Source organism: Corvus kubaryi, unplaced genomic scaffold (assembly GCF_017639235.1).
Source record: "Corvus kubaryi isolate FWS band 111438036 unplaced genomic scaffold, C.kubaryi_AGA036_p1.0 129, whole genome shotgun sequence".
In the NCBI taxonomy this organism is placed as follows: Eukaryota; Metazoa; Chordata; class Aves; order Passeriformes; family Corvidae; genus Corvus; species Corvus kubaryi.
In genome coordinates this window covers 725,721-742,055 of record NW_024580664.1, presented here as the reverse complement: position 1 = coordinate 742,055, position 16,335 = coordinate 725,721, and the positions used below count along the sequence as shown (strand labels likewise).

Below are 16,335 nucleotides of genomic sequence, written 5' to 3'. Positions count from 1 at the left end.
CATCTGTCTCGTAAATGCTTTTATTTCTCTATGCTTTTTAAAGGTAGTTTTTAAAAGAGCATAAAAGAAATTTATGACCTAAAGAGTAGAGTTCAATTTGATACCTAAATATAGGTGGCTTATTATCACTTGTTAAGTGGAGAGCCATTGACACAGTCAGTGGAATACAGGAAGTAATTCATATGAGCAGCCATGGGATGTAGATTGCACTAGGGTGGGCTGCATGCTCTTTGTGCTCTATTCACTATGGATTATTTCTCCCAGATGGATCCCACCCAGGATCTTTGGGGAAGAAATAACCTTCTAGGCCTGTTTATATTTTCCAGCCAGAAGATACACTGGCCAACATCTACAGGCCATTAAGTATGATATTCTCACCTGTTCAGCAGATCCTCTCCGTATGGAATCCCTTTCCAACAGTTTTACTTGTGGCGTTGGGGCACATGGGTCCTTTTGTGCTCTGGGTTCCTTGATAGCATGGCCTACAATTCTTACCTTCATTCTGCTTTTGCAGACAGTAAATGAAGAAACATGTGCATCATTACGATGCCAATGAAATCCCTATCCTTGCTTCTGTGATTGGGTTTTCAAATCACTCTTGTGCCTTGAATGCTTCTTTATGACTGGCAGGCTGCCTATTACCCAGCCCTCCACTTTACATGTAAGACAAAGTAAACCTGACAATTCACATGCAGTGAAGGGTTCCTAGCAGTGCACCTGTGTTCATTGCACCAAGTAGTGATTGTGCTGTCCCTTTTGAAGCTCTGGACTTTGGCTTGGGATGGATTGCATGAATAGCATGGTCATGCAGCCGGAGATCTGCTTGGCTCCTTGGAAAAAGGGGGGTTGAGGCTTTATCTTTGAGAGTTACCTATCTAGTCATCTGTGGGGCTGATGCAGGCAGAGAGCCTGAATTGCTTTACTCCTAAATCACTGTTCTTAAAAGCTCGTATTTCAGCTGCACAAACATTACCATTAGTTCTCAACAGGCTTGTAGCAAAGAGCATATGCGAACTGCTCCATAAAGTGCAGTGGACTCTCTCCAAGCCCCAGATTTCTTTTTTCAGGCTAACATCAGCTATGGCTATCCCAGTACCATGTGAAAATTGGTTTTTTTCCCCTTTTTTTTCCTAGAAGACAGATCAAGGGCCTGTCTCCAGTATTTCCTCAGACTGTGAGCTAGTGCTTTGTCTTCCTGGTGGTACCACATGTCTTAGCACTGCTGCTTCTCATCTACTGCTAATGTCCAGCCCCCTATTAATTACCATTATAGGAGAGATGTATGATGATTGTTTTTTCTTAAAGTGCTTCTCACTTTCAAAAAGATGGCTGATCCATTTTAACTATTGGGGCTGCTACTGTATGTAAATAAATTTTTCTTTTGGCAACCACAATGGAAATCTTAAAAAAATAAAATAAAAACCAATCTCTCAACAACTTCATTATTATTAACAGCTTGGTGGCCCTGTCAGATGCTGGTGACCCAGGAGTCACAAAAGGAACAATGGCACAGATGGCATTCATCATTTCTTCCCATAGCATAGCTGGAAGAGCACTCGCACAGTTTGAAGGAGATGTGCATTGTCTCCTGCACTGGGAGGATTTCAGCCTGCATCCCAGGAGAGGGCACTAGTCCCTGCAGGGATGAGGAAGCATCTCAGACTCCTACTGGCAGTCTTGTGCCCACTATAAAGAACAAGGCATTCGATGCAGCAGGAAGTGAAGCTAATTCTTCTCATCACAAGATGAGGCTTGCAGCAAGAAGGATTTGGAGCAGGATCTGAAGATGGACGTCTGATGTCTTGGGGTAGCGTTAATGCTGATCTGTAAAGCAATCACAAATGGATCTTTGCAAGTCTGTTCTACCTCATCAAGGTAGAAGAAAGTTGACAGGCCACTTGTCTAGAGATACCTGATGCCTCCACTGTCTGCTTGCTTCTGATTTAAAATAACCAAACCAAAAACCCTAAACCTCACAAAACCCAACCAACCAATCCCCCACCAAAAAAAGAGATAACTCCACCCCACTCCGCTCCACACCCCCGCCTCCCCAACAAAAAGGTGTGTTACATCAGCAGAGGATTTCAAGAACCTCTGTTGCTTGACCCAGCCTTGCAGCATGATGGCAGAGGACACCTGCCATTTTGTCCAAATACAATCAGACAGAAAAATATGTTGGATATGACTCTTTTGTACCCTTAGTGAGCTCTCAATCCAGTAAGTAAAAATCCCTACTGCTAGCAGTGCTTTGGGAATTTAAACACAATTCTTTTCTAAACTTTACTGAATTTGAACGGACTCTGTGATTGGTTTTACTCACGACAGGAGCAGATTTGCCACACACTAACAGATTTCCTCATGTCCAAAGGCATGGCAGCATTCAGCAGATGTATTCCTTCAATGCTATTGTTCTTTTTATCTCTATTGCTGTTGTGACCTTGAAGTTTCAGGAAAGCAGAGAAGGCTGACCAATAGAGAGTCCAGTGAGGGAGAGGACATAAGGGAGAAGGGATCTGGTTTGGGCTTGTATCCAATTATTACAATACATTTTTAGACTATTTTTTACTAAGGAAGTAAACACTTACTGCTGTGTAAAGGTTAGATATAGACCCACCCATTCTTGGAAGTTATGTACAGCTTGTCCTGAGTGACATCAGTTATGGATTTGTTTTGTGTGTGTATACAATTCTGTGACTAATTACAGTATAAGTTTGTGCCAAAGCTAATTTAAAAATGTTTTAGGTTGTTTCAAGAAACTCTTGTTTTATACTGAGCATTTGGAGAGGACCTAATGGAGAAGAGATCTGGTTTGGGCTTGTATCCAATTATTACAATACATTTTTAGACTATTTTCTATAAGGAAAATAATATAAAGTAGTAGAGATGATCCGTCTCTGAGATGGTCAGATCCAGATTTACAGGTGCATAACCCGCTCTGTGATTATATCCCAAAATGGTAAGACAGAGTAGTTCTCCTGATCAAGCTGTGCACGATGCAGGTTATTAACAGTAGGACACCTTATCTGATTACTGAGCTTGTATTTTAAGGACAATACAAGAATCCTTGAGCGAATTTCCAGGAAACCTCTCAAAACTGTACAAGGATGGGAAAACAAACCTTACAACAATACTTAATGATGGGCTTATGGTTTTTTACTCAAGAAAAAGATTAAATGGTAATCACTGGACATGTACACATAAGTCTGGCTGCATGATCTTCAGTACTATACATAATAATAAACACTGTAGTTGGAAATCAAACTTTTAACATAGTATCTCAAACAAACAAAGAGTAGTTAAAGCATTTCACAAATGCATCTCTAAGAGATACTTTAATATAGCTTCTGCCTTGTCTCTGCAATGGTCTTGCCTGAGCAACTGTATTGGTTCCCTCTGGTATTAAAGCTCTGAAAACCTGTTATGTCTAGAGCAATTGTTAAGCAGTCTCTACAGACATGCCATTGTGGCAGCTGCAAAGAAATGCACTTTCTTTGTCACACAGACTAAACCAAGATAATAGGGGTGAAGCTATTTTGTTTAGATCATTCTTCTCGTGCCTCCCCCATAACTTTGACTTTATATAAGGAAACACTTTTTAATGTTTTGTATCAGACTATCTTGCCCTTCTGTTGGGAAAGATGAATGGTCTGTTGCATGTCAGTGTTATGACTGAATTGCCTAATTGTTTATGTTGTGCTTCCAGAGAGCATTTAAGGTGTACAGATCCTATACTTGACTGAATGCAGTTTTCTCTCCTGAGTTTCTTTCTGTAAATCCCACTCAGTGAACTGCCTATTAAAACAGAGTTAGCACAGCAGATCAAGTTGCTGAGCACCTTCATCAAGCTGGAAAGTCAAATACAGGCCAGTTCTTTCTCTATGCTCTCTGCTTTAAAAAACAGCGGTTGCTTCCAGTTTGCAGCATACACTAAATTTCCAAGAGCCTTCAGCTAGTTTTGCAAAAACCTTGAATTGTGGGAGGAATTTGAATGGGATGTATCAAAAAAGGCATTAAACCTGGGAAAATATACTGAACAGTATAGCACTGCTGTAGAGGGAAAAATCTGCTTACATCTCCATTGATGTTTGACCACTTCTAAGAGAAAAAACTGAGTGATTATCAGCCATGGTCTCTTTGAAACTCTTAATAATAAACATATTTAGGAACATTTTTTAACTAGGTGTTATTTTGTGGAAAACTGTAAGGGATTTTGAAAAGCTAACTTCTGAAAAGTATACTTGAATAATTTTCTCTCTAATTCATCTTGACTGTATTTTAAGAGAGACAAGCAGTTCCTCAGACTGTTTATTACCCTGGGGAAGTCAAGAAAATTGCTGCTTAATTTCAAAGAAAAGTTTATTATGCTTTGCTAACATAAGCTACTTTATACTGTGTACTTGATGTAATTATATCTGGAAAAAGAAACTGGATGTTTGATTTTAAAAAATAGAATTCAAATTCCATTTACCTCATTTTTTTTTCTCTCAAGGTGGAAAGACATGACATGAATACCCTGAGTTTACCACTTAACATCCGCCGTGGAGGTTCTGATACCAACCTGAATTTTGACGTACCAGATGGGGTCCTAGAGTTTCACAAAGTCAAACTCAATGCAGATAGCTTGAAACAGAAAATCCTCAAGGTTACAGAGCAAATCAAGGTTGAACAAACAGCTCGAGATGGAAACGTGGCTGAGTATTTGAAACTGGTAAACAGTGCAGACAAGCAACAGGCTGGGCGCATTAAGCAAGTCTTTGAGAAAAAGAACCAGAAATCTGCCCACTCCATTGCCCAGCTGCAGAAGAAATTAGAACAGTATCACAAAAAGCTCAAGGATATTGAACAAAATGGATCTTCCAAAGCTACCAAGGATACTTCCAAAGATAACTTGAAAGATGTTCAACATGGAAAGTCTCGTACCACTGGGCATGGAACAGAGAGCAGCAAGTCGGGTGTGCCGGGTGTATCTTTGACACCACCTGTCTTTGTTTTCAGCAAGTCTAGAGAGTTTGCCAACCTGATCCGAAACAAATTTGGTAGTGCAGACAACATTGCTCATCTCAAAAATACCTTGGATGAATTTCGGCCAGAAACAAGTTCTAGAACCTATGGGGGTAGTGCCACCATTGTTGCCAAACCAAAATATGTCAGTGATGATGAATGCTCAAGTGGGACCTCTGGATCAGCAGATAGCAATGGGAATACTTCCTTTAGTCCTGCTGTGGCAAGTACCCTGGACAGCCAAGGAAAGCTTTCCATGATTTTGGAGGAACTAAGGGAAATCAAGGAGACACAGTCCCAATTAGCTGATGATATTGAGAATTTAAAAACCCAATTTAAAAGAGATTATGGCTTTATTTCTCAGATGCTACAAGAAGAAAGATATAGGTATTTTATTTTAACTGTTCTCTTGAAATGACTTTTGAATGGGTATAGAAACTATTTGGAAAGTGTAAATGTGTGTGTGTGTGAGCGAGAGATTTCAGAAGCATGAGGAAAAATAAATTCCAATCAATGTCTGGTACCAACATGTTTAATTCCTTCCAATGACTGAAAATAGAATACACATAGAATATTAATATTTCCTATCATATAGTTAGTGTCCTTTGCCTTTTGTCAAAGGCTAATCAGAAAACTCTCTCCTCTGTCACACTTTTTATGTGAATTGTGTGAATACTGCATATAGGAAACGCCAATGGTTTTGTAACTGCTGGAAGGGTTCTCATCTAATGTGACTCGAAAAAGCTAATCAGTCTGTGGTGTAGCAGAACTGACTTACAGCTGATAAGTATACCCTTGACTCCTGAGTACCTTGTTCAAATACTTCTCACACACATTGCTACCTTGTGGATGCAATGTCACCTTCTGCCCTGGTGTAACACACAGCTGTGAGATGTAGTTTTAAGTGCTGTAGCACAACTTCATCTTGCATTTGTTACTTGACAATTAATTCCTTTATCCTCCACTGTGAGAGGTGGACAATATGTTCTACAGAGGGCTTGCACCTGCTGTACCTATATCCCATTTTTCCTATGGCTTGTTAAAGTGACAGTCGATTCTTCAAGTCTTTACCTATGCCAGTGGGAAAAATCTCTGTATGAAGGGCAATATTTTATGTTTCCCTTGCTATAGTTCTTGAAAAATGGGAAAGGCTTGATACTGCGTGGTAATATAGGGAGGAAAGAACAATGGCCTACTGAGCTCATGACGTGGTTTCAGGAGAAGGCAGAGTAGCCTTTTCTGACAGCTCACTGCCAGTAAAATTTCAAGCCTCCTGCCACCCATTTCTAGACAATTTTGCCTCCATCATTTTTGTGCTGGCTGCAGTGTTTGCCTGTTTGTGTGTTAAATCAAGTGACAAACTCACCCAAAAAATTCTAGTTTCCTGATGATTGACTTGAACTGGTTTATCATGCAGAAGCATGCCAGAACAGACTGCACACAAATGGCAGAACCTTGCAGTTGTATTTGAGAGAGAACATATTTTTCCTGTCATTACTGGCGAGCTATTAACTGGCTCAAACTTACTTATGAAACCATATCTTCTTGTCTAAATGAAGAGTGAAAAATGTGAGTTGGATATCCTTAGGCACTGTTTATAGTTCATATAATTTGCCAATGATGTAAAAATATTTGCTTTTTAACACCTACTGCCAGCAAGAAATAGTCAAAAAAGGCTTTCAGATTGCTAAATAAATGTTTATGGAAAGTTTGCAGAGTTTTTACTGATTTCTGTATGTGCTTTGTAATGCCAGTCAGATGAAATCATCGTACACTGAGAAATTACCTTTTAAAATGTGCAATTGTTTTCATGATTTGGCATTACTTGAAAAGAAGGCACTAAATTTAGACTTCTTTTCCTAATAAGATACGAAAGATTGGAAGACCAGTTAAATGACCTCACTGACCTTCATCAACACGAGACAGCAAACTTGAAACAAGAGCTAGCCAGCATAGAGGAGAAAGTGGCGTATCAGGCCTACGAGCGATCACGAGATGTTCAGGTACTTACTTGCCTTATCATGAACTTCTAACATTTCGTAGCAGTCTTGTGCTATGAAACACTTGCATCTTTCTACATCTTTTTAAATAAGGAACACGGGGAAAGATTTAAGCCCATGTTTTGTCTGTTTTAAGGTGAAAACCCAGCACATTGAATCAGTGACAGTCTCCATTTGTTTCTCTGGATTCAGGATTTTTTCTGCTGGAACTGATGATGTAGCCTAGGCAGACTTGAAGAATGGTTGAAGAATGGCCTGGTTTAATTTCTTTCACAGAAGAGGAAGGAATTGAGTCTCCTTGTATTGTGTAACACAACACTTCTGACAATGTCCTGACTCAAACTTCTTGCTCAGACTTCTCCAATATGTAGTTTCATCACTGGCAAGGTTTATTATAAATTGAACTTAGGGTAAAACATAAGAGAGCTGATTTATAAATAGACTTGGTGATTTGCCAGTTATAATTAAAGAGTTTTAAGCCATGGTCACAATAACCTCTATAATCAAAGCTGTGGGGTGTGTTCACCTTAGTGATCAGTTGTAGTCATGTCTGACTTCAATCAAAAGCCAGTAATAATGTCTACAAGTATATCCTGACAGCATGTAGTTACGTAGATACTCGAATATTTATATATACACACTTATATAATGTATAATATTTCTACTCAAAGTCTGAGCAAGTGGTGAAAAAACTATTAATGAACAACTGAGGAATGCTTAAAGACTGTCATCGTATTAGTTCAGATGGTAAAAGAACCTAAGACCTGACCTGTATACACCTGTGCTCACATTTCTAAACATAGAGAGTGCAGGCAGCAGGATGATCACAGTTTCCTAAATGTTGTGAGTTAGGAAGCTCCTAAGAACAGAGTGGGAAAGGGATGATACTGAATCTAAGCATTTCATAGGTTTCTTTGTAGGTTTAAAGAAGAGAGGTCTCTCACAGATTTAAAGAAAAGAGGACTCTTTTCTGTGAAGGCATCTTGAGGATGTAAAAACATAATGAAACCTGAATTGTCCAACAGAAGGACTGGGAAAAATATTTCCTAACTCATTAGCAGAATCCTGGAGGGGTGTCAGAGACTTCTAATTGAACTGCTGTGTTGGTACAACCTTGTTTCTTTTATCTCTGTACAGTTGGGCCTGTTTAAGCCTATCTCTTTGGGGGTTTGGAAAACTAGCTAAAATAGAGTAAAAGAATTTAAGCCATGGATATTTTGAGTAACAGCCTAACTCTGTCACTAAAGGATGTGCAGATCATTTTAAGGACATGTTCAGTCTCTCAATGCAGAGCTGCAGGTATCAGACTTTTGCAGCTGGACTTTCTCTAAAGCACCACGAGACAATTTGAGGATAATTTACAGTCAGAGTGGAAGAAGGACCAGGAAAGTTCATTAGTGTGTAGTGGAGAACATGTCTGAACCATAACAGACTTCATGTCACCCATTAAGAACAATTCTATATTGTTACTAATTCCTAGAGCAGTGAAAGGAAGCAGTCTTGTGTAAGGCACTGTGCCCTATTCTCTGTGGGGCGTTGGTGCCTGGCCAGTCACTTGGTAAGCCAGTTCAACTTGCTGAAACAAAGAAGAACTGACCCAGCAAGGGAAAGCTGATAACTCTCTGGGTGTTTATATACAGAGGTTTGGTTTGAAACAGCTTACTGTGTGATCAGGTGAACAACCCTGCTAGTGCAAGGAAAGTATCTGGAGTTTGAGAGTGGGGAAGAAAGTCAGGATGCTGGAGCATTGGTTTTCCTTGTCACACAGTGGTAAAAGATTATGTCAAGTTGATCAATCTCATGAAATTATAGCTTTGCACCATGTTACACAGTTGTGCCCAAATCCCAACTCCAGCAAAAAGCTGGCATTTTGGCAAATAAGTGAAGCAGTTGCAAGTTTTTCTGTGTTTTGCTTTGGGAGGGCTTAAGCATGGGGGTAGGGTCTTTAGGAGGCATCTTACTCAAAAACCACTTTTAGTCCATCATCAAGCAGCAGAGAAAGGTCTGCTTTCTTTAGAACAAATTGTGAAGTGGAATAGATCATGTGAGAGAGAATCCCATAAAAGCATCTTCACAGGTTTTCCCACTGTCTCCGCTGTCCACTTGGAGTATGGATCGATGAGCTGTCACACTGACAGAGGGAGAAGGGCAGATCTTACAGAGGGCTCAAGCCCAACATTGTAGAACGGGTGGCTTTGAGAACAAAATTAATGTAGACCACAGAGGCAGTGTAAAACAAGTGCTACATGTTGCAACGCATGTTTAATTAGTATCACAGCAAGCCCACCCTAAAGTTTTCTATAGAATATACAAAGAAACTAATTTTGTTGCTGTTTTAATGCAGTGATCGTTGCTATGGCAACAGCTTTGCTAGTTCTTTATATCAACAGTATATATAGAAAACATCTGTCATGAACATCAGAGTTATGATACTTTTTCTCAAACATGAAAAAGGAAAAAAACCTACATTTTGGACAGTGTTGTTAGACTTGATTATGCCTGAGGGAACAGTGACACACTCATTCAGACATATAAGTGCATTTATTTTTTTTAAAAGTTGGTGGTTCATTGAAATTTTAGCAGTCTATAATAAATTCCACTTCTAATCTAGCTGATGGATGGCTCTGCAGCTAAAATGTGAAGAAATGTTGAATGGAAATATGGCTGCCCTAATTGTTGTTTTCTGTCTCCAGGAAGCCTTGGAATCATGCCAGACCCGGGTTTCCAAACTGGAGCTCCATCAGCAAGAACAGCAAGCACAGCAGTCTGAAACAGTTAATGCCAAAGTGCTCCTGGGGAAGTGTATAAATGTTATCCTGGCCTTCATGACTGTCATCTTAGTGTGCGTTTCTACCATCGCAAAGTTCATTGCTCCTATGATGAAGAGCCGTTTTCATATCATCTGCACTTTCTTTGCAGTGACGCTGCTGGCAATATTTTGTAAAAACTGGGATCATATCATTTGTGCTATAGAAAGGATGATTATACCAAGATGAAGCTGTTGGACTGGCTGTTTCTTTCTTCTTTTTCTTTTTTTGTTTCCTTTTTTCCCCCCCCTATTTTCTTCCCCTCCCTGTTTTTTAAGCACTGTGTGTATACAAATTCTGGTGTAAATATATAAAAGTATACTTGTTGGCAGTCAGTTGCCTGTTCAATCTGATTTTGTCTAACTGGCTGTATCTGTGATGAACTGCTTACTTAAGTCAGTCTTCTGCCTTAATCCAAAAGGTTTTCCACTTCCCAAACCCATACCCACAAAAGATGGTGTGATGGTCTGGGAGGGATCCCAGCAACTGCAAGTGTCAGGTGTGTTTTTTAATAGGCTGGAGGGCAAAGAGTGTGACCAGGAGGGAGTGCCATAATGTGTATCAGCTCTGTTAGACTGATAAGTGAATTTTCTGTCTGAATACAACTAGAATGATAAGCCAAACTATGCAGTCATGTGTATTGATGATTCTAGATTCTAAATTAATGGGTATCATTACATGGGATTTTGAGTTCTCAGGACTAACAAAACTTGATGCTTCTGCTAGTAACTTTTTGCACAGAGTTTATTGCTTGTAAATGAGACCAGTGATGACTATTGACCACAGTTAGCAGTTTTTCTGTCCTGGCACTGTTCCTTGTCACATTTGGGAAACACATACATGTGGCATAAGACTTCCAAAGATGGACTGAATTGAATTATAAGATCTGCAGGCAACTTTATAAAGGAGTAAAGAAGCAAGTAACGGGTAGGTAAGTTGTCATGCACACCAAAGCACTCACTTGTTTCAAGCCCTGCGACCTGCAAGAGGAAAGAAGTACACAGAAAGGCAACACTGAGGTTAGCCTTCGTTAGCACTGAATTGTTGGGGTGTTCTAACTGAATGCAAAGCATACAGGGGGTGGGGCCCTGGGTACAGTGGATTTCTTTCTTCTGTCAGATTAAAGAATGTGGCAGAAACATGAGGGAACAGCTTCATAGGGGGAGCAGGGAGTTAAACTTCTGTAAATACATGAACTGTAGACATTCTCAAAAAACATTCCTTGAAATAATGCATTAACATGCAGTACCACTAATAGGAGACAGGGTTGGGTTTGTTTTCCCACTGGAATTAATTTTGCTTGATTTAAGAGCTGCAAAAAAAATTTCTCTGAAATCTGCCCGGCTTTCAGCCACTATGTAAAACAACATCTTTATTAAAAATAAACAAACAAAGAAAAACCACCACAAAACAAACCACCACAACCAGAATTCTTCTTCACTCTCCATTAAGTGAAAAAACAATGTCTCCAGTTATTTGATGTTCAGTGTTAGTAACTGTGAAAATAATTGTCATGACATATTTTCAGTTGCAGTATTTTCTATGCTGGTATTATGGGAGGGAGGGAGGGAATAGCTTGATGTGTATATTTCTTTTTAATCAAGTGCAATAGTTGATGTAGAAGTTGTGAAGACCTTATTCTGAGGAAAGGGAGTGGGTGAGAGGAAGGCAGGGAAGAACTTTGGCATTTTACCACAATCAGATAAACAGTGAATTAGTTACTGTTTGTGGCTTCAGGAACTGAAGAAAGGACAGAATTTACTTAATAAATAATGATATAACTCAGCATTTAGAAAATTCAATTAAAATACTTACAAATATTTTAAGAATTCTTTATATGTGCTACGTCTTTGAACAGAGAATTAGGAAGGACTGTGCTGGTTTGAAGTCGCTGGAAATGGATCAGGTCAGGCACACCCATGTTATCCTAACCCAGCCCTACCTCATCTTCAGAGGGAAGAGGGAAACCAAAACTAAACAAAGAGCCCAGACAAGACCAACAACTGGTTCTGGTCCTAAGAATGCTGTGACTGTCCATGGTGTTTTCTTGCCATCTATATTACAATTGTCATTCTTCACTTCAGCTTGCACAGCCAACTTCTGTATTGGCCTCTTGAGAAAATAGTTAGTTTAGCATTTTATTAAATGGGTTCAGAAGGGTAGATGTGCAAGAAAGGAACACCATGTGTTAATAATGTTTACGTAAGAGAAACTCCTTTACCTATTGCATGGTTATATGTTTCAATAATCCTCCCAGTAGTAGTTTATGTAGTTGAGATGTTACATCAGGTAGCCTTAAGGACAGGCAAAAGGTTAGTATTTTTCTTATAACAAAGGATGTTGGTGTGGTACAACCTGGGAACATGAAGGCTTCTGCTCCAAGGGATCCTATTACAATTCTGGAAGATGACCTCAGTGCAAAATGAGGATAGAGTCTAAAATCGATGGCTCTACAAAAGATTGCTCACTGTCTTGATAGAATCTGACTGGGCCCAGATTTGGAACAGGAAGGTCTTGCATTTCCATATTGGCTTTACATCTGGCAGAGGACACAGAAAAAGGCTGCGTAATGTTAGTTATGTAAATTAAAACAACCTAATTGGTGAATGGGTGCATCACTTCTCTAGGTTATTTTCTCTGCTGGATTTAAATCACTGGAGGATGTGACAGACATCAAGAAAATAATAAAAAAAGTAAAGTGAAGGGCAAAAGCCTGCTTTTGAATGAAACTGCTGTAGTTTTGCACAGAGTAAGACTACAGTGCTAGGAGCTCTGCCATGTGGAAGGCCACCCAAGAGGGAGGGAGGCCTCCTATCCCACCTTCACCCTCCCATTTCCTACCTTGTGCTAACACTGGTATGTGGTGAAGTCTTCCATATGCCATGTTAGCTCACTAGACTGGAAGAAAAACCTGGTGAAAGAGGTGGATGGTTCTCCACAGCTAGAGACTTAAAGGGCTGCTAGAGAGGTGTCATGAGTGTGAAGCAGGGATTTTAAGGGAGATGAACCTTTTTCATTTTGTTGCAGTGAATCATGAGCTGCCCCTAAAACTGGGCTCCAGGCAGACTCTATGCAGAATGTTGGGGCAGTTTCAGTGTAGAAAAGTTCTTCCTAGCTTTTTCCTACAGGGAACAGATGCAAATGGCCCCAGGATGTGGTGGGACAGGCTAGCCAGCTGTGTCTATATTTGGGATCAAGAGAAGTCTGGTGTCTGAGCTAGCCAGGGCTGATGCCTCTGCAGTTAGTGTCAATATCAGCATCACTTCCCCCCTTTAGGCTGGGATTATGTATTCTACATATTAGTATGTGTATCTGGCCTGCAGTCTGAGCTCTGCTTCCTGTGAAAGGATGCCTAGGCCTACCCAAAGAATTGCAGTTCTCCTAATGAGAACTCTGTTCAGATTCTCAATCAATTGACCATGTTCTGTCAGGATGCCATTTACTTTTATGTTCTCATACAACACATCAGACATTCTTAGGATACTCCTTACACCTACTCATCATGAGCCTCTAAAACACTCCCACTCAACAAAAAGTTGTCAGACAGTGTCTTTTCTGCTTGGTGCTGCCTTCTAGGCAATTATTCACTTCATTTTGGTAGTAGTTCTCTGATGGAAAAGCCCTTCAATAAGTTGTTAATACCTGTTCTATAGGCTTTTGGCAGCTTTTTATTCAGAGGTTTCTGGAGATTTAATTTCTTATGAAGGTTAGCACAATTTTCCTGATTTCTTCTATTTCAGCATTCAGGACTAAATGTGGTTTCCTCTAAAACTTGCCTAATGGATCCCTCTTCTAGCTTCAACTATAACTCCATTATTGTTGAACATCTAATTAATGATTGGCAGGACTAAACGAGACTCAGTTTAAATTCCTCCTCCTTTCTGCTTTGCATGATATGCATTCATTCAACTTCTCATTTTATTGCACTCCTGTGATTTCTATTTGCTCTGAATTCTTAGAGAGGCACTAAAAAATTTCACTGCATTTTAGTTGAATATCAAAATGTTTGTGTTATGCAGTGCCTCTGCTGCAGGACATCTATCAATATAGATCTGATGTCTGCACTCCAGGAAGGATATTTAAAAGCCAATGGTTTTCTTTGAACAAATCATGACTGCTTATCTGGGGAATAGAAATTCAATAGGTGAAGACAATTTACTGTAGGAAAGATACGTGATCCACTGACCAGAAGTTGAAGCTAGACAAATCCAATGTAAGCATAAGCTTCAGTTTTGCAATCATAAGGGTTGCCAGCTAATTATTAGCTACTGAATAACATAATAAACAAGAACTCCAACATTTGAAATTGAATCAGTTCAGGCTTATGTTTGATACAAAGTTAACTGCATAATAACAACTACTGCTTTCTGAAATCAAAATCATTGAACAAGAAATTCAGGAAAGAAAAAAGAAAACATAGAAGCTTGTGGTTCATTTAGAAGGTACGAGAGCAGGTTTTCTTGTTTGTTTTCGTTTTGGGAAACCAGGTCCCTTTCCACTGTGATAGAGACATTTTACTTCTGGATTCAACGATACAACAGAAGGTAAACACAGATTATTGTAATTAAACACTTTAATTTTGATAACAGAATTTAATCCCTTCTGAAAGTCCACCTGGGACTAGCAATCAGGCAAATTTATTCTCTACTTTTTTTAATCAAAGAAATATTTATCTGCTTTCTTCACTCACCATCATGCCAGAATATGCCCTTTAATTATATTGCTTCCCTTTAAAGTACAGGGGATTATAAAGAGCTTGTTTTCAGATAAAATTGGAATGGTCTCTCTGATGCTAATCCTGCACAAAGTATCAGACAATTTTACATTGCAACAGTGAAAGACTAAGAAAAGTTTTATAGTCAATGAAATTGCTTATTTTCCCTGAAAAAGCCAACTGAGATGATGCTGTATATAAGGACTGCATGAGGCCAAGTCACACTGTCTTGTACAGTTGATTTGCTGTACGTTTAGCATATTAAGTTGTACTGTTGTTGGAAAGTTTTGCACAAAGCCACCTTTCCTTTTTACCCAGGGAACCTGGGTCTGGTAGTATCAAGGTGTACCAAAAATTGTCTGCTTTTGTTGACTAAAGTTAATTGTCTTGGTGTGTGACCTGCAATGTTTCTCATACTATTTCCATTTTGTGCAGCACTGTGGAAAGATGCAACTACAAAAATGTAATTTTTGTATATTTGGTTGTGTAGTCATGACTGCCTCTAAGGTGCCATTAACATTTTTTAAAATAAAAATATTTACAGTTATTTGATGAAGAATATCGTCTCTTAAACTTTGTCTGATCACTCAAACCCCTATCAGTTTTCCTTTCTCAGTAACAAATTATTCAATTGACAACGATAAAGTTAACCCATTGAGCACAAGGCCCAGTTTTAACATACTCACAAATCTGAGCATTCTGCTCTGCTGCAGTTTTGACCAAAACCTGTTGAGTTTCACTTACAGTTGTGACATGGCAAAGCTGCAAACATCAAACTAGGTATGATCATTGCTTTTATTCAAAGCTTGTGTGAAATTTGCTATGCAAATGTTGTGCTATTGTGCCTAACAGCTGGACTCACTGCAAACTTTTTTTTTAAACTTAGAAACTTAAGATGTATTTTTATATTATTGTCAGAAACCTTGGTCACATGTGCCAAAAATGTAACTTAATGTAGCTGACATAAAGCAAAATGCTTGCATTTATTTTTCATAAAGCAGAGGTCTTGTCAGCTGGCACTGGCAGCCATTGGAAATGATGTTATTTTTATTCCAAGAACAGAGCAGAAACAGTGCCATAACAGACTGCTTTGCAATCACACCATACTTCCTATTTTCTACTATTTGAAGAAATGGCATACAGGGGCTCCTGTGTCACCTGCAGACTTTCCAAGGTCTTGTCATGCTGAGTTTCACACAGGTTCTTGGAACTTGTTCTATATTAAGACTAGCCCCGTTCACAAACAGCAGGTTCTCTCACAATCTAATGATTTTGCTGATTTCTGGCATGGGCTGAATAATCCCTGCTAACCAGGCAAACCAGACATAAAAAAAATGCACCTTACTCATCATCAGTTCTCTCAGTTGCTTAAAACTCTGGCTTTGGAGAGTGCATAACACACCCTGGTAACTGCTTTAACACCCAAAATTAGAAAGGCAGAGAGTAAAATACAACAGTTTTGTTTAACAGCACAGAAAGAGAAGTGTCACATGTCACCAAGAAGAGCCGCTGTGCCGTGTTAGCCACGACTGGATGAGACAAATAATCCTTACCAGCAGTGTACTCTGAAAATATTTCATGTTGGTCCCCCAAATAACTCCAAGAACCAAAGCTGTGTGACTGTGCCAGAAACCACCTGAAGGCACCCAAGACTTCATCTGCTATTACGCTGCAATTCATTTTGCAACACCCAGAACTGCTCTGAACTGGCCGGTTGAGGCAGTGCTAGCAGAGCAGTTTATAAACTTAGTGTTAAATTCTTCCTGAATGTGTGTGCTTATTTCTCTGCTTGTGCTGCTGCAGAAGGTGCAGC

The 16,335-nt window shown here is 39.4% G+C and overlaps 1 protein-coding gene across 6 annotated transcripts in view; it reads left to right on the top strand.

The window, feature by feature from the left end:
- The window catches only part of TMCC3 (transmembrane and coiled-coil domain family 3), a 92,416-nt gene extending 77,335 nt beyond the window's left edge, over positions 1–15,081 (top strand). For 5 of the 6 annotated variants that reach the window (XM_042025701.1, XM_042025722.1, XM_042025682.1 and 2 more), the window contains exons 2-4: positions 4,490–5,388; positions 6,869–7,004; positions 9,695–15,081. In XM_042025701.1, coding sequence (XP_041881635.1) covers positions 4,490–5,388; positions 6,869–7,004; positions 9,695–9,997 — 1,338 coding nt within the window. In that variant the 3' untranslated portion in view covers positions 9,998–15,081. Of the gene's footprint in view, positions 1–1,451; positions 2,218–4,489; positions 5,389–6,868; positions 7,005–9,694 lie in introns of those variants that run through there. The other variant, XM_042025715.1, reaches the window with a different exon arrangement.
- Positions 15,082–16,335: the final 1,254 nt, after the last annotated feature.